Here is a 24,854-nt window from a genome sequence, read left to right as displayed (position 1 = left end):
CCATGACTTTTATTTACGAAAAAACTGAGATTGTGGTGGTGATATACGAAAAAAATCAACACAGTATTCGCTTATATTGCTTCGTTTCCGTCTGTACAGCGGCTGATTGGATGAGTGTGTGAAGGTCAAGCCTGGTAATCTATCATCCTTGGAAGTCTTGAGCTTTCATTTTTTCGTGTTAGTTTAAATGTCACTTTTTAAATAAAGTTTAACACTGCAAAATTGAGTTTTTAGATGGAAAAACAAGTTAAAAATGCACTAAAAAACTGGTTCCAGGTCGTTGAACAATAAAATGTTATTCTAAATATCACAACAGAGTATTCAAAAGCGAAACAACAAAAAGCAAATACGTTTCATAGGTTCAGTTTATCAGTGCTAGTTTAACTGTGATGGATTTATTAAACTCAGTTTAGTTAAAATTAAACCTAGTTTAACCAGAAAGCATAGTTAAAGTAAATAACCGAAAATAAATATTAGCTTGTGACCGCCTTTTCCTTTTGGTATTGCTGAGTAATCTCGTTTTTAACGAGAGCAAGGCCGGATTTACATAAGTCTAGGTTCTTTTGTTATCGTAGGACGAATTGTCGGTGCTTAGTGACGATGACAGCCGCCTTAGAGACCGAATATGCGCTCATTTATATATCAACTATAACGAATGTGGTTTAGCGGTGATATTAGCTTTTACTGCCAGAAGCCAACCAAGAGACTGCACTTTGGTATACATATTTATATGAAGTGGACCAGTTTTCTACACGCAACATACGTTTTATTAGCAAAAACAAATGATTATTTTCCTTCCTCAATTAAATTTATACCTATTACATTAAATATTATATATGCACTTATATACATACATACGCAAATAATGCTTTAGCGTGAAATTTCTTACTTTATTCAGTACAGTTCTACTTTGTTTACTATTTTCGTTATCAACGTTTCAAATGCTTCCTCTATCATACTTATATATTCTTGGGTATCCTTGAAGCATTTCTGTTTTGTATTGGATGTAAGTTGCATTTGAGTAGAGTTGATTCCTAAAGTTCCTTGCGAATGCAAACTCCTTCCAGTTAGCATTAAAATATTAATACAGTCGTCAACTAAAATTGGAAAGGCCTCTGCGAATCGGATGAGGGCTGGAAGAACGTTGCTCAAAAATTGGCATTTAGCATGTGTAGAAAGTAAGGATAGGGATGATTGAACTGTGCTAATACAGAATTTCGAGACACTTAAACTTTTTGGTATAGCATATTTAAGTACAAGATGTGATGCTAAATCAATTGTGAAAATTTGTTTATCCATTTCTGGCATACTGAGAAATTCATGAAGAAAATCGATACAAATGTGCATTGACGGGACTCCCATTACCATCATTGGTATAACTTCCCTCGGATACGTTTGAAAGTGCACAAGTTTCGCCAAAGAAGGCTCGGATATAAAAGCTTGATGTATAAACGAGCAAATTATTCCTTGAGTTTCTCGTAAGGAAAAAGTTGATACCGTATCCACCGCGTTTTTATTCATATCTGCTAAGACTTCTAGGAGTATATGGACCGCTGCGCTCTCCTGTGATGCAATCAAAGCTGTTTTCAATTCGTCTCGTTCGCTGTCACATTGCAATTGACCATTTTTATCTAATATTTGTTTAGATTGCATTTGAATGTTGAGAAAAGCTTTGGACGCCGCTAAACTACCCTGTAGGATGCGTAGTAGTATCATTAAAGTATAGGGAGAATAGAAGACATGTTTGCCGCACCTGAAATTCATAAATCCTTTAAATATGACCCATAAAAAATTCCAAATATATGCATACCTTAGAACTTGTAGTGGATCCAATAAATCTTCGTTAACATAGGTACGTATTGCGGCGTTATTTTCTGAATTCATTACAGAATTTAACGACATCTTCCAAAAACTGGTGGGAAGCACAGAATTAAGACGCAACCAGATATCTTTATAAAGATCTTGAATTATTCGTGGAACATTTTTTTGAAACACCTGTGACATGTTTTCAACAATCAAATCCGAGTACTGTGCCAGGTCTTCAGCAGGAAGCTTTAAAAGAGCTTTAAAAACTCGTATTGCTATCGATGGTTTACTATTTATTCTCTCCAGTGCTTTAATTACAAGAGAACGATCAATTGGTTTATTCACCATGAGATTTGGAGAAACAGAAGTGGATATATAATGTTCCTCCATCCAATCGTCTACCATACTCAGATGAGGATAATTAGATATAATCAAACGAAGTAATGGATGAAACAGGCCAGCATAATCGTTCTGATAATGTTCCGCCTTCTGCAGTAAATACTTCATTGGAAGCTCTGCCAGAAAACTGTTCGAGTACTCTTTTATTTTCCTTCCAGCCACAGACTGATTGTGTGTATTAGAAAGTCGTGTATCTTCATAAAGCACCAAATAATATAATATAAGCAGTTGTGCGGTTAAAGGGCATTTGACTTCAATGCTCATAATTTCATCCATTTCCGTAGCGGTCGCGCCTGAGGCTAGCATTTGTGAGCCTCCGAAAAGATTTTTACTATCAATTGTAGTAGCTTTCGACGACTTGAAAATGTATAAAATTTCATTTTCGGAAAAAGGTTTGTGCATGTGATCAACATTCACTTTTCCCAACGGATTTGGTACTATCAATGTGTTAACGTATACTTCTATTAAAGCTGGCATAACTGGATGTACCGGTCGAACAGAACTACAAATTTGCTTGTAAATCCACAACTTAATGGGTACTTTGTGTTTTAAAAAAGCTCGCGATTTTAATAATTGGTGGATACAATGAACTGAAAGATAACCCGAAATGTTTGCATTCAAATTTGGAGTAACTGGCACTCGGACCGCATGAGAAGCAACCACTTGTTCAGTAAACAAATCTTGGGTAAAAACTTGTTTTATGCGATTTGTACTGTTTGGGCGGATAGGAATTTTCATAGCTAAAGTTGAACAAACCAATTCGCTTATTGCTGTTATTTGATTACTATGAAAATGTATTGCGAGTAGCAGCAGCATTTCACCAAGCGATGCAGATGTATCCGACTTTTTGCCGAAGAATTTATCTTCTTTTATAAGCCATTGTAGCCATTCAACTGATTTATTTTCAAGAGCAGTTGTAGACACAAGAGATGGGCATGCAATGAGCATACAAAGTGCTAATGAAACAAATCGAAGTCCAGATTGCGTAGGTTGCGGGCGACTAGTAACTAATTGTGTTAGGACATTAACTTCGTCATCGTTAAATCTGGAAATTAAAATGGAAATTATAAATATGTGGAAAAATGTATAAAAATTGTGTGTTAATATCTGTTTAATCTCAAACTTGTAGGTCAAAGCTTTCGTAAGAAAAAAAAACGCGACCAGAATGGTGCGGCAAATGTAATAAGACTGTTTGAAGGGGTTAGGGGTAGTCAGAATTTTCAAAAAATTTGATTTTTTCTTTATTTTCTTAAAGTATAATACCTTAAAAATATTGTGTGAAAATATGAAGTGATTCCGACAAAATTCGAGTTATTCAACAATAAACAAAGCGCTCGGGCGCTTTAAATGCGTTTTTCTCAAACCTATGTTTTTTGAACTGGTGATCACTGTAACTTTAAAACCGCTTGGTAGATTTCAATCAAATATACTGCTTTTGAAAAACATAAAAAACTCGTGCCGATTGAAGAATTCCAATTTTGTTTTTTTGAATTTCGCTAAAGTCAAGTCGAAATATGATGTATTAATGCTAAGTTTTTATTTTTGTAAAGTAAAGCAATTGACTAGCATAAAAAATTATTGAAAATCATCTATTTCGGGCTTCTGACTACCCCTAACCTCTTAACTTTTTGCGACTTTTCTTTTTGTTGTAAAAGCATAAAACATATCCGTAAACTTTCGAATATTGGTGCTGGAATAACGGTCCCTGCCCAAAATAAGTCGAATCATTCCGACAATGTAACCCCGATTGTCTTGTAACGTTTTTTGTTTCTGGCTGTTGTTGTAATAGCATGGAGATTGCCCATAAATGTCAGAGGATTGCTGCTGAAGTGGCAGCCCTTGGACTGTCGCATTAACTGGTCGTGCTGGTAATGCTTATCCAAGATTGCCAACAAATATTTCTATTAATATATTGTCTTGGGAAGCACATTTCACTTAGAGGTAATACTTACTTAAGCCCCGCAATTCCTCGAAGAGCGCAATACAAACGCATTAACACCACTCCTTGTACTGTGTAATCTTCTCCACTTCCTGGACTGAATGATTTTTGTACATTTTTTTGTAACTGCTGTAAAAGTTCGGCTCGAACCAAGCTCAGGGCGTCGCTTTTTCTTTTTTGACTCGAACGTATATAAATAGCGAACCAAGTGCGAACATTCTGGTCATTACCCAATAACATACCAGTCAGGAACGCAATCTAAGGCAAAAGGGATAAATGTTTATTACACGGTGTCATAAGTAGAAGCAGAATACGAATATATAAATAAAAAGGAAAAACAGAATATTAATATAGCATAAGTTTTCGAATCAATATCTGTCATCGACCCACAGCAAAATCATAAATTCGGTGGTGGACAGAACTAGCAGAAAAAAACACTTTTAAGGTAAACAGCTGACCACGTCAATTCGATGTGTTTTTAGCACGGTAAAACAAGTCGATCTGGTTGTGTCTTAGCACATTCAATGAAACCTGTGGCGAAAATAATTCAGACAACTATATTTGAGTTGCAGAAAAGTGTACCCTAATTGAAAAGCAGGAACTTGTAAGAAGAAAAGGGATGTTAGAAAATTTCTTGCGCTACGTAAAATCTTAAGAAAATCATCAAGTTTACCGAAAACAGTTTTTATAAAGATTTCACTACTTCGATAAAAGATGAGACCGATTTATTTGCCGATTCGTTTTCATCTACTTTCGATGATGATCTGGTGACAGCCTCCAACCTTTCTTCTGCCATTGATTTCGACTCTCTTGTTCTCTCAGATGATAACATCTTTGAAGGCATCATCATCATCATTGTTAACTGGACAACCCTAGTATCGGTTTCGTGTTTGTGTCCTCCATGCTCGAAATCCTAATAAGCCTGCGTTTTCTTCTACGCCGTCTATCCATCTAAACGGCGGCCGGCCCATTCCTCTCCGTCTGTGGGATTTACCGAAGAGTATTTGTTAAGGTGGGTAATCCGTGTTAGCCCGCAATATGTGACCTGCCCATCTCAATCTGTTGATCATGATTGTGGTTATCACAAATGGGTACGCCACTCGCCTTTATCGCATATCGCCCAAAAATTTTTTCGTAGAACTCTTCTCTCTGTTTATCTGCATCTTGAGTTGTAACGTTTCACTACCGTATAGCAAGATGGAAATTATAATTGAGCGATACAGTGAAATCTTTGTTTTTCTGTCTAGCAGGCGACTCTTTAGGTGTTGACACAGCGAAAAATAGCGGTTAGCCATAAGGATTTATTTATTAATTATTATTATTATTATTATTAAAGGCAAACATACAACCATAGGTTATTTTTACAATGATTGACCTTAAGAATAGTTTACAGAACTAAGAGGATTAACAGTAAAATCAAAATTAAAATTAAAATTACAGCTAGTGGTAAAGAAGTATAAGTTGGACGTTTCCACGACAGTCGGTTCTACGTTCCCGAGACGACCCGGATTTATATCCGGCCAAGGACTGTCACTCCAGCAGCATTCCCCGTATGTAGGTAGGGGGAATGTTTATGCTGCTAAAACAACAACAACAACAACAACAAGTATAAGTTGGAGAAAGTATTAAAAAAGAAAAGTAAGTTAAAAATAGTAGTAGTAGGAGTAGGGATTAGTTGGAAGAGATATAAATAATGTGGAGCCATTTGAGTACATTCAGCAATTTTCAGCAAGGTAGTGAAGCAATTTATTTTTGAAGCTTCTTTTTTGAGCTTTCTTTCATACGTTTAATTTTGTAAGGTAAGGTATTCCAAAGACGGACAGAGAACACAAAGTATTGACGTTCAGTCACCAAACAACTGTATTTCATCGGGACTAAGTTTAACGAACGGCAGGACTTTGAAAACATAAGTCGATCTTTGAGGTATCTGGGATCCTGAGTGTTTATGATCTTCTGGAGTAAAACTAAACATTTAAACCTAAGCAAGACGTAAAAGGATACGGAAGCAATTTTTTTCGCAAAAACAGAAATATGGTTATAACGTTTTTTACAGTAAACGTATCTTGCAATGTTTTTATACAAAACATTTAGCTTACTACGACACACACTATCACAAGGAGTATGTAACTCACAACCATACACTAACGTTGGTAACAAATACGTTTTAGCTAGTAGCAGTCGAATGTTTACTGGTGTAAAATGTTGATTTGTCCATAAATTTCGGAGCATACCATAAACTTTGCCTATGGCAGTAAAGATGTGGTTGCTCCATGTCAAAGTTCTATTAAATGTAACCCCTAAATTGTTAACAATGTCCACATATTTAATCACAGCGTCATTTAGTGGTCAATTTCTGCAGAAATTTTGTTGTCATAATTAAGTAAGATTAAAATCCAATCCTGCTTCTTTGGAGCTGCCTCTTAAGCTATCATTCAATAAATCCTTATCATATAGTATTTTTATTGATGATTGGAAGTGTGCTTCGGTTACGACAAATACGCCGCTATTAAAAAGTGGCTTTTACGAGTAACATTACTAACTATAGGCCTATTTCTACTTTCCGAAGGTATCGTTAATTATAAGCTTTAACTTAATATCAAACATCTGACTAGTTCTAATTAAACCACATTTGCATAATAGAAAATATACAGTTGTTGTGACGGCCTTAATAATTGTAAAAAATCAAATCTGTGAAACTTGTAAGTCACGGCATTCATTAAAACACATCTAAAGGAATGCTCAAAATATGATGACACAAAGCGAACGATATTCACAGCTCATAAGTTCTGCTATTCATATCAGCGTTAACTAATAAAAATTATGAAATAATGCATTTACTTACCAAGTCTTCAGGAAACTTCAAACATAGTTTTAACATAAAAGATGGAACTTTTAAAATTTCAACGCATATAGACCTAGTGGGCAAAGCTTGCGACGGATTCATCTCATTAAGCGCCATCAATAATGAAAGCTTTAACTTCCCTTCGTTACTTTCCTCATCACAATTTAAAATGATATGCGTTACAACATCTCTGTAGCAATCAGGGAAATTTGCAACTAGTGCACAAATAATACGTTGCCCATTTTGTACGTGTACTAGTGCATCAGCTAATTCCAAAATATTTAGCAATGACGGAAGTTCAGCTAACGCGATACACAAGATGTCGACAACCTCCTCCAAATAAATTCCATCATCTAAAATCTCCGATTGTAAAAAGTTTTTTTGATCGGATAATTGCCATTGAATATTAAAAATTTCAGACAAAACAACCCGCACTTTCCGAGTTACATCAGCACGCTCAAAACCAAGAGCAATACCAGTCTGCAAACCAAACTCTGGTTGTTGTCCTTCGAAATACATAGATTTTTGGCGAGCCTGCAATTCCTTTTTCAATTCTTGTTCGAGCTCGTGGTAGTTTACTTGCAAGTACGAAACTATACTGTTTACAACTTCTATACCTATTAGTACCGCTAAAATCTGTTTTCGCGATTCCATTGATGATTCCGTGTTATCAAGCGGTGATAGTAGACTCATCCTTACTAACGAAGGTAATACTGGGCGAATTTCGTGTGGTGGATATGTGGAAAGAGCTGCAATATCCAAATTTTGCATAGCCGCAAAAACCCGGGCTGTAATGTTCGTCATTTTATATATGTTTACGAATTAATAATTCACGCAGATTTAACTCTTTTCAATAATAACAAAAAATAATGCAATAACCATAACATCAAACTTTTTATATTTCAAACATTAGAGAAGGTCAGCTAAAACCGGCTTAGTCGATAGTTCATGTGTAAGAGTGGCCACACTCACCAACGTGTACGTTGTTTGACGCCAGATATAAAAAATTGATCAAAACGTATGCCCGTATGACAATACAAAAAAAACCTGTTTTATGTGTAAAATTGTGGTTGCTTGTATCGACAGAATATTGCCATTCATATGTTTACATACATACTTATATAATATATACATCCGCGTTATCAATCACAATTTTTCATTGCATAATAAACAAAGCCTAAAACTAACAAATTCAAATAGTTCATTTAGTTAAACTACGCTTTTTAATTATTTTATTAAAAAGTGTTAAAATATTATAAGTTTATTTTGTTAATGATTTTAAAATGTACTGTTTGGGAACACTGTATAGTGAGAGAGCACTCAGCTGACACGGCTTCACGGCAAAATTTCTCTGATTACACACAGACACGTCACCCGTAAATGTCGTACGTACACGATTTTGAGTTTACATTTACTTCGGGCTCCTCATTAATTTGATCGTGTCAACTTGACACGTAATCTAATTTTGGTTTGTTAAGTGTGGGTACTATAATTGACTATTACTAAAAACGTCTTGTCGACATAACTTAACGTCTCGGCACTTAATTTTTGATGACTTTCAATGGTCAACTGTAATGAATTTACCAATCAAGACAGCAAACTGAGTGAAGTTGGTCCTTCTTTCCTCTTCATCGTATTGTGACAAACCACGAATGTTCCCGAAATTACTGACCTTAGTTGAAGTTGAGTGTGTGAAATATTGAAATTAAATAAATCAAGTAAGTTTTGTTTTCACTAGTTTGTGACTTTATTTAGCAATTATAGAGAGACGTTTAATTTGGAGAAAAGCGTAGCATTATATTAATTCAATATAATGACACAGAACGATTTACTTTTATTGCGAATGATTGCTCATTATTTCAATTAATTCCAATTAATTCCTACTACTAGTACTATTATTTTTTATCTTTTTTTTTTCTTTCTTTAACATCTTCTTCAATTTTGAAAGAAATTGGACAACACTAACATTCACTTTTTCTTCTTATTGATTGGCGCAATAAAAGCTTAAGGAATTTTGAACAAGATTAATAAACCGCACTAGTCGTTTCCTTCTCGTGCTAATCGGCGCCAGTTGGTTACACCATGTAAAGTCCTAAAGTGCTTCTCCACCTGATCTTACCAACGCAAAGAAGACCTTCCTCTACTTTACCACCAGCCGGTATTGCATCTAACACTTTCACTTTCTATTGTCGTTCAAAATATTTCCTTGTTTAGATTAGAGCTATCCTAGACCTATCCTTATTGATTATTTTTGCAGATAACCGTCAAAAGTAAAAAGTAGAGGAAAATGGATGGCGACAAGGAAAAGAGATTTGAAAATGTATTGTTATTAGCTATTAGCTCAGTTCTTCCTCCACGAATTGGTGGTGTGGGTCTTGATGTCGTTTCTGAAACGTAGGGACTTGCAGTTTTATTTCGCTTCCGAACCATGGGTGGCTTTTTAGGAGAATTAACATGGATGTTTGTTACTCCCCGCCAAGAGGTGAGCGCTTTTAGAAAAACTCTTTTTCTATCATTTGGGGTTTGATAGCCAGAGTGGGCTTCGAACACAGACTCTACCGAATGGTAGTCATGCATAAAACTATTCGACTCTGACGGCCGCCGTTCATCAAATATTAATGGATTATGGAAGTCTTTTTGAAAAAAAACTATAACAATCGTAGAATTTTATTTATTTTTTAGTAATCTATGAAAAGAACATTTATGATTATCGCAATATGATTCTAGATTATAACTACGTTTAACGCCCAATATAATATTGAGAAAACTTGCCTTAATATATGAAATTTAGAAAGAATTCGAATCCTTTTTTTCAAAATCATGGTATTGTAAAGCTTGTGGGCTTTTTGAAATAGGACTCTGTTATGAACGCGGTGGAATTGGTATTGGCATCTGAAAACATATATATTCTGGTTGGAAAAAGTGTAACTCTGATAAGATAGTCGATAATGCAGTTTTGCCGTATGAAGAATACATATACATAATTTTTCACTTCTCTAGTTGTCGTTCTACTGTTGTTTCCAAAGCTTAATTTTTATAAGAAATTACATGTTAAAAATATACTGCTTGAAATAATACACAAAATTTGTAACAAACAAAGTGAAGCTATAAAAATTAATTAACAGAGAGCGGTATGTATTGTTAAAATTTAATCAAGGTGTACACAGAACAACTAATCAAAAAAAAAAAAAAAAAGACAACGCCCAGGAAAGCGCTGAGGAGGCTGTGGTGGTAGAAAATTGGAACACAAGTAGGCAATCGTGTTGAGTGTGTTTATAAAGTTGTTCACTGTCATTGATGACATCACCTCGATTACTCTGTTGTCCATTCCGAAGTATTGTCATGGGTCGAGAACTCTGAATACATTTAATTATGTTGAGCAAGGAAGTCTAATAAAAAAAGTGCTTTCATTAAATAATTTTATTTGCTAATAATAGATGATGAATAAAAATAATGTGAAAAACAAAATCGTGTTTCAAGTATTATATACATACTGATTCACGAGTGCGTGAGTTGTGTCGAATTCTTCAGTGAAAGTGTTATTCTGAGAGCTTGCGGAAATATTTCAATAGGTACTCTACATACAATATAAGGCATCAAAATGTGGTTTTAATTTATTTTAAGTTTGAAGTAGCGGACACTAACTGGTGTCCATTATGTATGGAAGGCGTTGTCTCATAATTGATGGATGCACTTAATGTCTCTATATACTAATGCATATTTTCAGTTCATATACGTATGTAATTATATGCATATGTATGTCGCGTATGCATTGAAGTATCGTAATATGAATTTCAGCTTTACAGCTTGTTTCAAAACAATCAAAACATACCTACATAGTTGAAAACCTACTTCATGATCAATACTTAAATTACGTAATTGATGCACGCACTCATTCAAATTTAAAGGCACACATACGAGTATGCGCAAATATATGTATGTATTTTCAAGATACAATATTTTGTATCATCAGCAGATAACTACTTTTTACATCCTTAAAATGTATTCAATAGATTATTCAATATATATGTGTGTATGCTAGTAAGTACATACATTTGAGAATGGCTTGAAAACTTTGTATACTTTATTCATTTCGCGAATTCAGTGTGTTAAAATGCATGCAATATTCCTTATTACTAATTTTATATACAATATAATGAGCCGAAAAAGGTAAAGGAAAGTTGGTTGGCAGAGATATGTATTTACATATATACAGAAGTAAAAAATTTAATATTTCGTGTGCTTTGAAGTAACTGCGGTGTTGATTGCTATTGAAATTTAGGTTAAATGAGTAGTTAAATATAATTTTTCCCCTTAATTAAACTTTTTTTGTGCTATTGTACGTTCGTTGACTTATATCTTATCTCATAAGTCACACTCGCTTAGTGTACTCTATGTGGATAGCAAAAAGCACATACATGAATATGCTGCATATGGGCGTTGTACATGTTCTAATGCTCTTAATTAATTTGTGAAATATGTAGTATGAAGTGTGGTCACTTTGAATTTACTCATATTGATTAGTTTAAAGGTTTGACCCGTATATAATGGAGGTCGCTTAATTTGAGATCAAGCCTGCGTATATCATCATCATGAACATCGTTTGACACTACATCTCCTGGTGAGCCTTGGCGGGCAACACTGCTACTGTAGTATATATAGTATTTATTTTACTTATTTACCATTCAACCCAAAATTATTACAATTGCTCGAGGTCATTTGGTTGTTTGAATGTCAAAATTTGAATTATATTGTAAACAGACCACTTGGAAATTCAAACCACCAAATTGCAAAAAAAAATAATTACAAAATAGCTGACCCACTTTTATTAACCTATATAATTCCGCCTTGATTTCGACGGCAAACGACATCTTGAAAAAGAAAGTACTTTTTTAATTTTATAAAATAAACTATGGTGCTATCTATACATATTTTTCCACATCGTTATTGGTTAAGTGTACAAAGTCCATCACTAATTCAAATTTGTAATATGCTTCCCTGAAAAGTTATAAATGATATTAAAGATAGTTGTGATTCGTCGCATTCGTATATTTGTCATATTAATTTTAGGCTGTAAGCTGCTAAAAATTGTATGATGTTAATGATGTGTAGAAAAACAGAGACCACATTTTTTGTTCATTTTCGTCCTGAAAAATCTTGGTATTGGAAAAATTAGTGAAAACTGGCATATACATATAGTACATGGATCGCATTGTAGCGTGAGTACACATTAAAACTGAATTGATCTAAGAAGAGTCATCGTGTTCAATAATGGTAACACTAAACCAGGAGGAGTCGACAGATACTGCGTGAATGGAAAGCAATTGTGGATGGCCGGAATTTTTTTCCAAGCAATCAGACAATTTTGCCAATTGTACTCAAAGCCAGGGGAGAGGATTCAAAGGATATGGAGAAACAGGTGGGGCGAGGATTTATTACTCCTCTGTACACTACCTTTTGTTTCGTTTTTTGTTTTGAGGGAGTTTGGCTAGTAAATTTTAATGTCTCCCCCAGCAGTTTTCTCAGATAAACGTCTGATACGTTTTCGGACCAACCGTGTCAGTGGAGTAAAGTTGTACCTAATAGAAGCTTGCAAACCATTAATTTGCTCAGAAAAACTGAAAGCTTTACACGGTAAAATATCAAAGGTTATTGATCAAAGTGGTTTATTCATATGTATGTATGTATTAAGTAATTTGAAGTTAAATTCAAATTTTATACTGAGCTTTATAAAAAAAAAGTTTATTTGAACACTAAGGCTTGATAAAAACATAAACATAAGTACAAAGGCAAATATTCCTGAACAGAAAATGCTTATGAAGCGTAATCATTTGAAGTTCATAAATTAATTCATGAGTTATCGATATGTATCAAAAGTGCAAATTTCTCATCACAGAATTTTATGATGCAAAGCTCGCTGTGAATTAATTAATTGCATCGCAGTGATTTTCGCATCCCATTGATAAATTGCAACGCGACATTTAGAGAGCCAACCTACTATGTAATATAATATATTTTTTCTTATTATTGTTGTTGGGACAACATAATTTTTAGTGTAATGCTACTGCAGTAGCTACCTTGGGCGGATAAAAATTAAAAAATACCAATAACATCCATAACATATAGTAGACCTGATTTTTTTTTTAGATATCGAAATACACATTCATTTTACAAATACATTATTTAACTGTACTCCTTAACTAAAAGAGAGAGAGCGAATAAAGGGTTTCCAAAAAGAGGCGTTATTTTGATATTCGAAGAAAAATGCATTTTTTTAATATAAATGATCGGATGTTTATTTCATTATAAAGAGGAAGGTATGCGGTTAATAATGGAAAATAACATCAGGCAAATGAACCACCACGACCACGCTTACAGGTCATGAATCGACCCTGGGCTGTTGGCGTAGATCTTCCCTTTCATGTGGCCCCAAAGAAAAAAGTCACAAGGTGTTAAATCACAAGATCTCGGTGGCCAATTGTGATCAACTCTTCGAGTGATAGCACGGTCCGGAAATTTTTCCTGTAAAAGATCAATGGTTTCGTTGCTTGTGTGGCACGTAGCGCCGTCTTGTTGAAATTAAATGTTGTCCAGATCATTACCATCCAAATCCGGCCATAAAAAATAGCGAATCATCTCTCGATAGCACAATCCTATTCAAAATAACACCTGTTATTGGAAAACCCTTTAATTATAGTGCATATTTGGGCATATTTGAGCTAGTAGAATTGAAAGAATTTAAAGCATTCCCATGGCAGCCGGTTCTACGTTACCGGAATGACTCGGGTTTTTATTCCCGACCAAGGGCTGCCGCCCCAGTACACTAGCCCTGTCTAGTGATCCGTATCTTACCCCCTAAAGAATTTAAAGAGAATTCTTCCGATTTCTCTTCAATCCTAAAATTTTCGAATTTGCATCCGTCTACAAAGAAAGTTATTTCATTAGGATTAATATTTGTCTCTACCAAAGATTTTGTTTAAGATTTCGGCTGAATATTTTTACTCTGGGTGTCTATTATTGTATATTTGAATTTTGTATTTAAATATCATAGTTATGTCATGTAGTCTGTAGGATTTCTAAAATATAGTTTTAATAAACATGAACTGAGCTGAATCGTCTAATAACCAAATTTGAAGACAATTTGTAAACAAAATTGAATTATATTATTCTATTGCATATTTCACAGATAGATACATATATTGCTAAATTAATTCCAGATATAAAATATCGACAAAATGACGACCGACATTTCTATTGTTCGATGGGACCCTAGTCAGGGTCCGGGAAATGAATATATCGATGAATACGAATATGATGGAGGAAATTCTAGCTCTCGGCTATTTGAACGATCGCGTATAAAAGCTCTTGCAGAAGAACGAGAAAATGTTCAAAAGAAGACTTTTACAAAGTGGGTTAATTCACATTTATGTAGAGTTAACTGTAGGATTGGTGACTTGTATGTTGATATGCGAGATGGTAAATATTTGATTAAACTGCTGGAAGTACTGTCTGGTGAACGTCTGCCGAAACCAACCAAGGGAAAAATGAGAATTCATTGCCTGGAGAACGTAGATAAAGCGCTACAATTTCTGCGTGAGCAACGCGTGCATTTAGAAAACATAGGATCACATGACATCGTTGATGGAAATGCTTCCCTCAACTTGGGTCTTATTTGGACCATTATTTTAAGATTCCAGGTAATTAGAAATATTTTCTTCAATACAACAAAAAAGTCAATCTACGCTAAATATTAACTGCGCTTATCCTTGAATACTGTCATTTCTTTTACTAATGCATTTTTAGATCCAAGATATTACAATTGAAGAAGTTGACAATAAGGAGACAAAATCTGCTAAGGATGCCTTACTTCTTTGGTGTCAAATGAAAACTGCTGGTTACAATAATGTTAATGTGAGAAACTTTACCACTTCTTGGAGAGATGGACTTGCATTTAATGCCATCATTCACAAACACCGTCCTGATTTGGTGCAATTTGAAAAGCTTTCTAAAGCCAACCCATTATATAACCTAAATAATGCCTTTGATGTTGCTGAAGATAAATTGGGTCTCGCTAAGTTGCTTGATGCTGAAGATGTGTTTGTAGACCATCCCGATGAGAAGTCGATTATCACTTACGTTGTTACCTACTACCATTACTTTAGCAAGCTGAAGCAAGAGACGGTGCAAGGCAAAAGAATAGGCAAAGTTGTTGGAATTGCTATGGAAAACGAAAAAATGATAAATGATTATGAACACTTCACAAGCGATTTGTTGAAATGGATTGAAACCACAATTCAGGCACTGGGAGAACGTGAATTTGAAAACTCTTTAACTGGAGTTCAAAGTCAATTAGCTCAGTTTTCGAATTATCGAACCATAGAGAAGCCTCCGAAATTTGTGGAAAAGGGCAATTTGGAAGTGCTACTTTTTACGCTTCAATCAAAAATGCGAGCAAATAACCAAAAACCATACACTCCGAAGGAAGGAAAAATGATTTCCGATATAAATAAAGCATGGGAGCGATTGGAAAAGGCTGAACATGAGCGTGAATTAGCCTTGCGAGAAGAATTGATTCGGCAAGAGAAATTGGAACAACTTGCTGCTCGCTTTGATCGAAAGGCTTCAATGCGGGAAACTTGGCTATCTGAGAATCAAAGATTGGTCAGTCAAGATAACTTTGGATTCGATTTGGCTGCTGTAGAAGCTGCGGCAAAGAAACACGAAGCCATCGAAACCGACATATTTGCATATGAAGAGCGTGTACAAGCAGTAATCGCTGTGTGCGATGAATTGGAATCAGAACGGTACCACGATATTAAACGAATATTATTACGTAAAGAAAATGTTATGCGATTATGGACGTATCTACTTGAATTATTGAGAGCACGTAGAATGCGGTTGGAAATATCGCTACAATTACAACAAAACTTCCAAGAAATGCTTTATATATTGGATAATATGGAGGAAATCAGGCAGCTACTTTTAACCGATGACTACGGAAAACATCTGATGGGCGTTGAAGACCTACTTCAAAAGCATTCTCTTGTGGAAGCTGATATAAATATTCTTGGTGAGCGCGTTAAGGTAGTAGTGCAAAACTCTCAGAAATTCCTAAGCGATGACCCAGAGTCATACAAACCTTGTGACCCCGAAATCATTGTTAGTCGCGTTCAACAATTAGAGGACGCATATGCTGAATTAGTTCGACTAGCTGTAGAACGTCGAAGCCGCTTAGAAGAGAGCCGCAAATTGTGGCAATTCTATTGGGATACTGCCGACGAAGAAAATTGGATAAAGGAAAAAGAACAAATTGTATCAACCGATGAAATTGGCCACGACTTGACAACAGTTAACCTGTTACTAAGCAAACATAAGGCATTGGAATCCGAAATAACATCACATGATCCTCAATTACAAGGAGTTGCTAAAATAGGTGCAGAATTAATAACAGAGGGCCACTTTGGAGCCGATCGTATTAAGGATCGTTTGAAAGAGATTCTTTCGAAGTGGGACCATCTACTCGATTTAACTAAGTACAGACGTCAACGACTGGAAAACGCTGTTGAATACTTCCAATTATTTGCTGACGCTGATGATGTAGATAATTGGATGCTTGATACGCTCAGAATCGTTTCCAGTGAAGATGTTGGGCGTGACGAAGCCAACGTACAATCATTGCTTAAAAAGCACAAAGATGTTGCAGACGAACTTAAGAATTACGCTGAAGTTATTAATGCTCTACATAAGCAAGCTGAGGATTTGAAATTGAACGACGCGGAGAAAGAAACCGTTGATAAACGTCTAGAAGCTATAGATACCCGTTACAAGGAGCTAACAGAGTTGGCGAAGCTGCGCAAACAACGTCTGTTAGATGCACTCAGTTTATATAAATTGATGTCTGAAGCCGATGGTGTCGAACAATGGATTAAAGAAAAAACTAAAATGTTGGATACTATGACACCTGGAAAAGATATTGAAGATGTCGAAATAATGAAACACCGTTTTGAAGGCTTTGATAAGGAAATGAATGCTAACGCTTCACGAGTTGCAGTGGTTAATCAATTGGCCAGGCAGTTGTTGCATGTTGAGCATCCTAATTCTGATGAAATATTAGAAAGGCAAAATCATCTTAACCAAGAATGGTCAACTTTACGCGAAAAGGCAGAAGCCAAGATGGATGATCTTAAATCTGCTCATGGTGTACAAACATTCTACATTGAATGTAGAGAAACAATATCATGGATAGAAGATAAAAAACGCATTCTTACTGAAACAGATAGTTTAGAGATGGATTTGACGGGCGTGATGACTCTGCAAAGACGATTAAGTGGTATGGAACGAGACTTGGCGGCTATACAAGCTAAACTCTCTAGCTTAAGCAAAGAAGCTGATAGTATTGAGAATGAACATCCAGAGGAGGCACAGTTGATTCGTGACAGAATTTCCCAGATTGAGCTCATTTGGGAGCAGTTAACTCAAATGTTAAAAGAGCGTGACTCAAAATTGGAAGAAGCAGGTGATTTGCACAGATTTTTGCGTGACTTGGATCACTTCCAGACTTGGTTGACTAAAACTCAGACTGATGTGGCCTCTGAAGATACTCCAACTTCATTGCCCGAAGCCGAAAAACTTTTGAATCAACATCAATCTATTCGTGAGGAAATTGATAATTACACTGAAGATTACAAAAACATGATGGAGTATGGTGAACGTTTAACATCTGAATCGAACACTTCGGATGATCCACAATATATGTTCCTGCGTGAAAGATTGAACGCATTGAAAGATGGTTGGGAGGAGTTGCATCAAATGTGGGAAAATAGACAAGTGCTGCTATCGCAAAGTCTCGATCAACAGTTGTTTAATCGGGATGCTCGCCAGACCGAGGTGCTTTTGAGCCAACAGGAGCACTTCCTTAGTAAGGATGATACTCCAGTTAATTTAGAGCAAGCAGAAAACCAACTTAAACGCCATGAAGCATTCTTAACCACCATGGAAGCAAATGACGATAAAATAAATACATTGTTGCAGGTAGCTGACACTCTTGTGGAGAAGGAACACTTTGACGCTGACAAAATAGGAAAACGAGCCGAAAATATTGCTGGGCGGCGTGATGATAATCGCCAGCGTGCATTAGATCAGCACGAGAAGTTAAAGAATCAAGTTAAATTGCATGAGTTCTTACAGGATTTGGAAGAATTGGCTGAATGGGTCCAGGAACGGTATGTTACATCCCAAGACGAAACGTACAGAAGCGCTAAAACAATCCACTCCAAGTGGACACGGCATCAAGCTTTCGAAGCAGAGATAGCAGCTAATAAGGAACGTTTGTTTGAAGCTGAAAAAGCAGCTCAGGAATTATCTAAAGAAAAACCAGAATTCAAAGATATTATTGAACCTAAATTAAAAGAGCTCGCTAAACAATTTGAAGATTTGGAGGTCCACACAAAAGAGAAAGGGGCAATGTTATTCGACGCGAATCGTGAAGTTTTGGTGCAGCAAACATGTGATGATATCGATTCTTATATTACTGATTTAGAAAAACAAATCGTAAATGCCGACACAGGCAACGATCTTACTTCAGTAAATATTCTAATGCAGAAACAACAAGTTATACAAACACAAATGGCAGCTAAAGAACGACAAGTAGAGGAAATCGATAAACAAACAGAATATTTGCAAAAGACAACGCCATTGGAAAAGATTGAACCAATTGTTACTAAGAAAACTGCTGTTCTCGATAGGTTTGAAAAAATCAAAGCGCCACTTGTTGAACGTCAGAAGCAACTAGAAAAGAAGAAGGAAGCATTCCAATTCTGCCGTGACGTTGAAGATGAAAAGTTATGGATTGACGAGAAGTTGCCTTTAGCTACTTCTAAAGATTATGGCAACTCATTGTTCAATGTTCATGTTTTGAAGAAGAAAAATCAATCGCTGGCTACAGAAATCGACAATCATGAACCTAGAATAATGGCTATTTGTAATAACGGCAGAAAATTGATCGATGAGGATCACGAAGATGCCAAAAAGTTTGAGAGTCTGATTAGTGATTTAACACAAAGATGGCAAGAACTTAAAGATGCTATTGATAATCGTAAGAAAAATCTTTTAGAATCAGAAAAGGTACAACAATACTTTTTCGATGCACAAGAGGCTGAATCGTGGATGAGCGAACAGGAATTGTACATGATGGTCGAAGATCGAGGAAAGGATGAGATCAGTGCACAGAACCTAATGAAGAAACATGAAAATCTGGAGCAATCTGTTGAAGACTACGCTAACACCATCCGACAGCTTGGTGAAGTTGCAAGACAATTTAATACCGAAGATACTGGCAGCGGCGACGCCGTATCCGTCAAGCAATCGCAATTAGATAAACTTTATGCCGGTCTAAAAGATTTAGCTGGAGAACGCCGCGCCCGCTTAAATGAAGCCTTACAGTTGTTTATGTTAAGCAGAGAGGTCGACGATTTGGAGCAATGGATCACAGATAGGGAAGTTGTTGCTGGATCACAAGAGCTTGGACAAGATTATGATCACGTAGCACTACTTTCTGAACGTTTTAATGAATTTGCTCGTGATACTGAAGCTGTTGGCGGAGAACGAGTTGCCAAGGTTAACAATATAGCAGATAATTTAATTCAAGCTGGACATTCAGACTCAGCAACAATTGCTGAATGGAAAGACAATTTGAATGAATCATGGCAAGATCTTTTGGAACTTATTGAAACACGCACTCAGATGCTGGCTGCCTCCAAGGAACTTCACAAATTCTTCCATGACTGTAAGGACATATTGAGTCGCATAATTGAAAAACAGCATGGGGTTTCTGATGAATTGGGACGAGATGCTGGGTCCGTCTCCACATTGCAACGAAAACACCACAATTTCCTGCAGGACCTTATGACTCTGTATTCACAAGTACAACAAATTCAAGAAGAATCTGCTAAGCTACAGGATTCATATGCCGGAGACAAAGCAAAAGAAATTACTAATCGCGAGCAAGAGGTTTTACATGCATGGTCTAATTTGCAGGCCATGTGTGACGCTCGCAAACAAAAGCTTGCAGATACTGGTGACCTATTCAGATTCTTTAATATGGTTCGCATATTAATGATTTGGATGGAAGATCTCGTACGGCAAATGAACACATCTGAGAAGCCTAGAGACGTTTCTGGAGTAGAACTACTAATGAATAATCACCAGAGTCTTAAGGCTGAAATTGACACACGAGAAGACAACTTTGCCGCATGTATTTCTCTTGGTAAAGAATTGTTGGCAAGAAGTCATTATGCATCTGCGGATATTAAAGAAAGGCTTTTGCAATTGAACAACAGCCGAAATGCCTTGTTAAGACGATGGGAAGAAAGATGGGAGAACTTACAACTAAGTAAGCAAACAAAAACGAAATATTAATTGCACATTTTAAATTCTACATATCCGTTTCCATTTTGAAAAACAGTTTTAGAAGTATACCAGTTCGCCAGAGACGCTGCTGTAGCTGAAGCCTGGCTCATTGCACAAGAACCATACCTTTTGTCTTCAGAACTAGGTCACACCATAGACGAAGTTGAGAATCTTATAAAGAAACACGAAGCATTCGAAAAATCTGCCGCTGCCCAAGAAGAACGCTTTAGTGCCCTTGAGCGCTTAACAACAGTAAGTACTTTAATTGGCGTATGACTATCAATACTGGCAACATTTAATACTAAATTGTAAGTGAAAAATTTCACAATTCGGTATCAAAGTAATTTGACTGCCTTTGTGTGTAAATAGTTTTTCGTCTCATCTCATTGTTGCTCTTGTACTTGAAATGCGACATCTTAAAAAATCTGCAATATATTAGTTGTTTAATAATTTAATTGACGGCGGCCGCCGTAGCCGAATGGGTTGGTGAGTGACTACCATTCGGAATTCACAGAGAGAACGCAGGTTCGAATCTCGGTGAAACACCAAAATTAAGAAAATGTTTCTAATAGCGGTCGCCCCTCGGCAGGCAATGGCAAACCTCCAAGTGTATTTCTGCCATGAAAAAGCTCCTCATAAAAATATCTGCCGTTCGGACTCGGCTTCCTCCATTTGTGGAACAACATCAACACGCACGCCACAAATAGGAGGAGGAGCTCGGCCAAACACACAAAAAGGGTGTATGCGTCAACTATCATCATCATCATCAATAATTTAGTTACAACACCTATTGATCAAATTAAAGTATCAAAATAATTTTGAGCTGGAGCTTTATTATTTTTGATTTTATATACAAAAACCATTTTGGATTAGGTGATTTTTGCTTGCAACCACGTAAATGTCGAATTATTCACAAAAATGGATACAACTTGAAGTTTTTATTTTACGCTGCAGTTATCTCAAATATTTACTAACGAATAAGTCAAACTAAATTGTTATTGAAATTTAATGTTAGCTCCATATACATACTTATTACATATTAGCAGTAAAAAAAAACATTTGATATTAATTTATCTATTTAAGACATGTTATTTTTCTCAAAATTGCAATACATTCCTTTAATTTTTTTAGTTTGAGCTCAAAGAAATAAAGAGGCGTCAAGAATTAGCGGAGGAAGCTGAGCGACAACGCGTTAAAGAAGAAATGGCGGCTAAAGCAGCTTTAGAAGCTGCTGAACAGGCTAAGCGGGAAGCCGAAAAGCGTGATATAGTTGATGCTGCAGCAGCTGCAGAAGAATCAGCAGGTAAAATTACAAATTTATATTAAATTTCCGTAGTAATATGGAAAAGTATTGTATTTTTTAGTTAAACTTCATCTTAAAATCGTTCTGAAAGCATCGATTGATTCGTTTTACTATACTAATACCCTTTCAAAACGATTTGGCGTTTTGTTATTTTTTGTAATCACTGGAAAATTTTTATTTTGCATACAAATTCTCTTTAGCATGATTATGTCTATTACTGTTAATTTTTCTTTTCGTGGCGAACTTTGTTTTTTTTTCTTTATCTCAACTGATGATTGTTTGTTCGTAGAAAACGTCATCCAAACTTTTGTTAAAATTTTTTTTAATAAGTTATAATTGGTTGTGTTCGATAACAAAATTAGCAAAAACGAAACATTTCCCATCACTTGCAAAAACCGGAAAATAAGATTGATTAAATAATTTGGGTTGACGAAAAAAAGTACCATAAATATACTTTGTATAAGACCAATTCTATTCGCGATCTCTCGCTCGGTTCACTTGAATATGAAAGCAACAATAAAGTTATCGATCAAGATTCGCCGTTAGCGAGTATGGGTATACCTACTAAAACTGATTTAGCTTACTATTTTAGCCTATTCCAGCCAAGAATGTTTATTTATATTACTTCATCTATTCGTCACCTGCTAACACTAGGCCTTTCTTGTACCAGATTCCACAAAAAATACTAATTTATTTGTTTAAAAACAGCTGTAACTATTTGCTCTCTTTTTTTGAGTAATGATTATTTTTTTGCGTTAACGAACGCCTTTTGCATGCATTGCAAATTTTTGTATTATCGAACATGACCATCATAACAAATGTTTATAGTTTTCCCTCCTTTACCGTATAAAGCAGTTTTCTGAAAAAATAGATGTTTCGTTTCCTCTTTTTTTTTATATGTATCTCTGCTAAGCATTTATATTGTCGTATTTTTTTAATGAACCCACCGCAGTAATTATGCAAATTTACAAAGTGTTAACATACATTTTTAATTACTTCCTCTCTAATATTTAATTAAAATTGTATGCTTCCCTGGAAAAGTTATAGTAGACACATCTATTGATGTGGAAAGAACTGTAGAGCCACAAACAGGTACCTAATTAATGTTTCAAAAATGAAACTAGTTTATACAGACAAATGGCCATATAATTAAGAATACCTTGAAAACGTAAACAATTTATACATGTATTTTAACGGCACCTCATCGAATAAAACTGTGTACATATCCTTTTACTAATTTATTTGTAACTGTCACGTGCTTTTTACATTGCGGTAACACTCATTTCGAAGTCCGTGGAAGAAGTTGAGAAAAATGAAAAAAAAAACTTCTATCCAGATACATAACGCTAATAACTTATAAGAAATAATCATATTTTTTGAAAATTTTACTTGTACTACAAATTTGCAGTTCCCGACCCGTTCCGCTAATAAAGCTTGGTTAGGAAACTTCCTACTCAAAAACTAATTGGAATCAAAACTTATTCTAATTAGTGCCAATCGGTTTTTGAGTGATGAATTTCCGAGCCGAGTTTTATTAGCGAAACGAAACCGGCAATTGCACTTTTTTGCCTTTATATGCTCTCTGGTGACAGTCTTTGGCCGAATATAAATACGGAATTTTCCGGTAAGGACTTCTGTGTCTTTACCTAAAAATATTAACTCTACTTCCTTACCTTCCGTACCTTACCACTAGGAGCATTTGGGAGCGCTTGCGGGATATCTGTAAACTTCTGATTAATCTTAATACATTTAATCTAAAATTTAGCTATTTTTTTTTAATTATTTAATACAACAATTCAAAACGGCAGTTCACAATTCTGACATTAGGGGATAATTAACTCTTCCACTAAAATCCTGAATGTCGAGGTTATTTTTAATTATATGGCTACAAATACATATTTATATGTATAAAAAGTATAGTGCTTGAAGTATGTACACAATTTTAATGAGCGAACTAATTCTGAACATAAAATTCTTCCAAATGTAGAGCATGCAACTACATCCGCAGGCGAGGGGCAGGAGGGTTACCTTACAAGAAAACACGAATGGGAATCTACCACGAAAAAAGCTTCGAATAGGTCTTGGGATAAGGTAAGGCATCGTAACGTAAATTTCACGTGGTGTTTATTTTAAACATTTTTTTACAGGTCTATATTGTTGCAAAAATGGGTCATCTAACGTTCTTCAAAGATCAAAAGGGTTATAAGAGTAATCCTGAATTGACTTTCCGTGGAGAACCCAGTTATGATTTGCAGGGTGCAGGAATTCAAATTGCTACCGACTATACCAAAAAGAAGCACGTACTAAGAATAAAGTAAGTAAAAATAGATTTGTCATAGAGCAGTAATACCAACAAATACACATAATCCTCCGCTAAATAGGCTTTCTGGGGGCGCCGAATTTTTATTACAAGCGCACGATGATGATGAAATGACACAGTGGGTAACAGCTCTAAAGGCCCAAAGTGATTCCGCAACCGTTGCTGAAAGCAGATCCCAAACATTACCAGCGACTTCACAGAAGGATGAACCAAAGCGTAGATCATTCTTTACTCTTAAAAAAAAATAAAGTGAAGGCGTTCATTAATAATTATACCATTAAATTTTGCTTACAAAATTGCACGACAAATATGCTAAACTTATGTATATGTATCTTATTTATTAAAAACATGTATGCATTTCAATGTATTCAATAAAACATTTATTCCTTAAAATCTTATAGGGAAAAATCTCTCTTTCATTAATTTCAAAACCGTTTATATTCGTAATCAGTTTGACATTAACAAAAACTTCATTAAAAACCGAGCTTACTTTATAGTTTTTGTAAAAATTAAGCAATCCAGAACTTAAAAAAATGTTAAAATTGTTTTAAATTTAAAATCTGTCTAAGCAAAGCATGGGGTATAATTTTTCGGGTGTTTGTGAACGGGAATTAATTGCTCCATCGCAAGTATGATAGATTTACCAGGTTTAGCCAATAACTATGGTGAAAAACAAAATTATGAGGGTACGGTCGGCTACCATTTTACGGGGGGAATCGCTTCCCAAATTCATTCACATATATTCATCCACTCGTCCAATCAGTCGGTAATAGCTGTGTTGATTTTATTTTGTATATCACCAACACAATCTTATCGCCTGTCGAAAGCTGCACGATAA

At 35.4% G+C, this 24,854-nt stretch overlaps 2 protein-coding genes across 5 annotated transcripts; one reads left to right on the top strand and one right to left on the bottom strand.

Moving 5' to 3' along the window:
• Positions 1 to 744: 744 nt before the first annotated feature.
• On the bottom strand, positions 745 to 7,942 carry LOC129237889 (integrator complex subunit 2). The gene is made up of 4 exons (XM_054872860.1): positions 6,987 to 7,942; positions 4,158 to 4,402; positions 1,811 to 3,250; positions 745 to 1,753 (listed from the first exon to the last, which is right to left on the bottom strand). Exons 1-4 carry the CDS (start codon positions 7,788 to 7,790, stop codon positions 895 to 897), a joined length of 3,348 nt encoding a protein of 1,115 aa, XP_054728835.1. The 5' UTR covers positions 7,791 to 7,942; the 3' UTR covers positions 745 to 894.
• Positions 7,943 to 9,972: 2,030 nt separating this feature from the next.
• Positions 9,973 to 24,426, top strand: LOC129239469 (spectrin beta chain). Of its 4 annotated transcripts, none has more exons than XM_054874975.1 (9): positions 9,973 to 10,117; positions 14,204 to 14,683; positions 14,790 to 20,376; positions 20,449 to 20,645; positions 21,525 to 21,696; positions 22,744 to 22,788; positions 23,684 to 23,787; positions 23,844 to 24,010; positions 24,078 to 24,426. In XM_054874975.1, the coding sequence occupies exons 2-9, from the start codon at positions 14,222 to 14,224 to the stop codon at positions 24,262 to 24,264; spliced, it is 6,921 nt and encodes a 2,306-aa protein (XP_054730950.1). In that variant the 5' UTR covers positions 9,973 to 10,117; positions 14,204 to 14,221; the 3' UTR covers positions 24,265 to 24,426. The 4 variants fall into 4 exon arrangements, with proteins under 4 accessions (XP_054730950.1, XP_054730948.1, XP_054730951.1 ...); XM_054874973.1 differs by having other exon boundaries at positions 22,738 to 22,788; XM_054874974.1 differs by lacking the exon at positions 9,973 to 10,117 and adding an exon at positions 10,344 to 10,558 and having other exon boundaries at positions 22,738 to 22,788.
• Positions 24,427 to 24,854: the final 428 nt, after the last annotated feature.

The sequence above is a fragment of the Anastrepha obliqua genome, chromosome 2, assembly GCF_027943255.1.
Source record: "Anastrepha obliqua isolate idAnaObli1 chromosome 2, idAnaObli1_1.0, whole genome shotgun sequence".
Classification (NCBI taxonomy): Eukaryota; Metazoa; Arthropoda; class Insecta; order Diptera; family Tephritidae; genus Anastrepha; species Anastrepha obliqua.
Note: the sequence above shows the minus strand (reverse complement) of the source record. Positions and strands in the feature narration are given on the sequence as shown.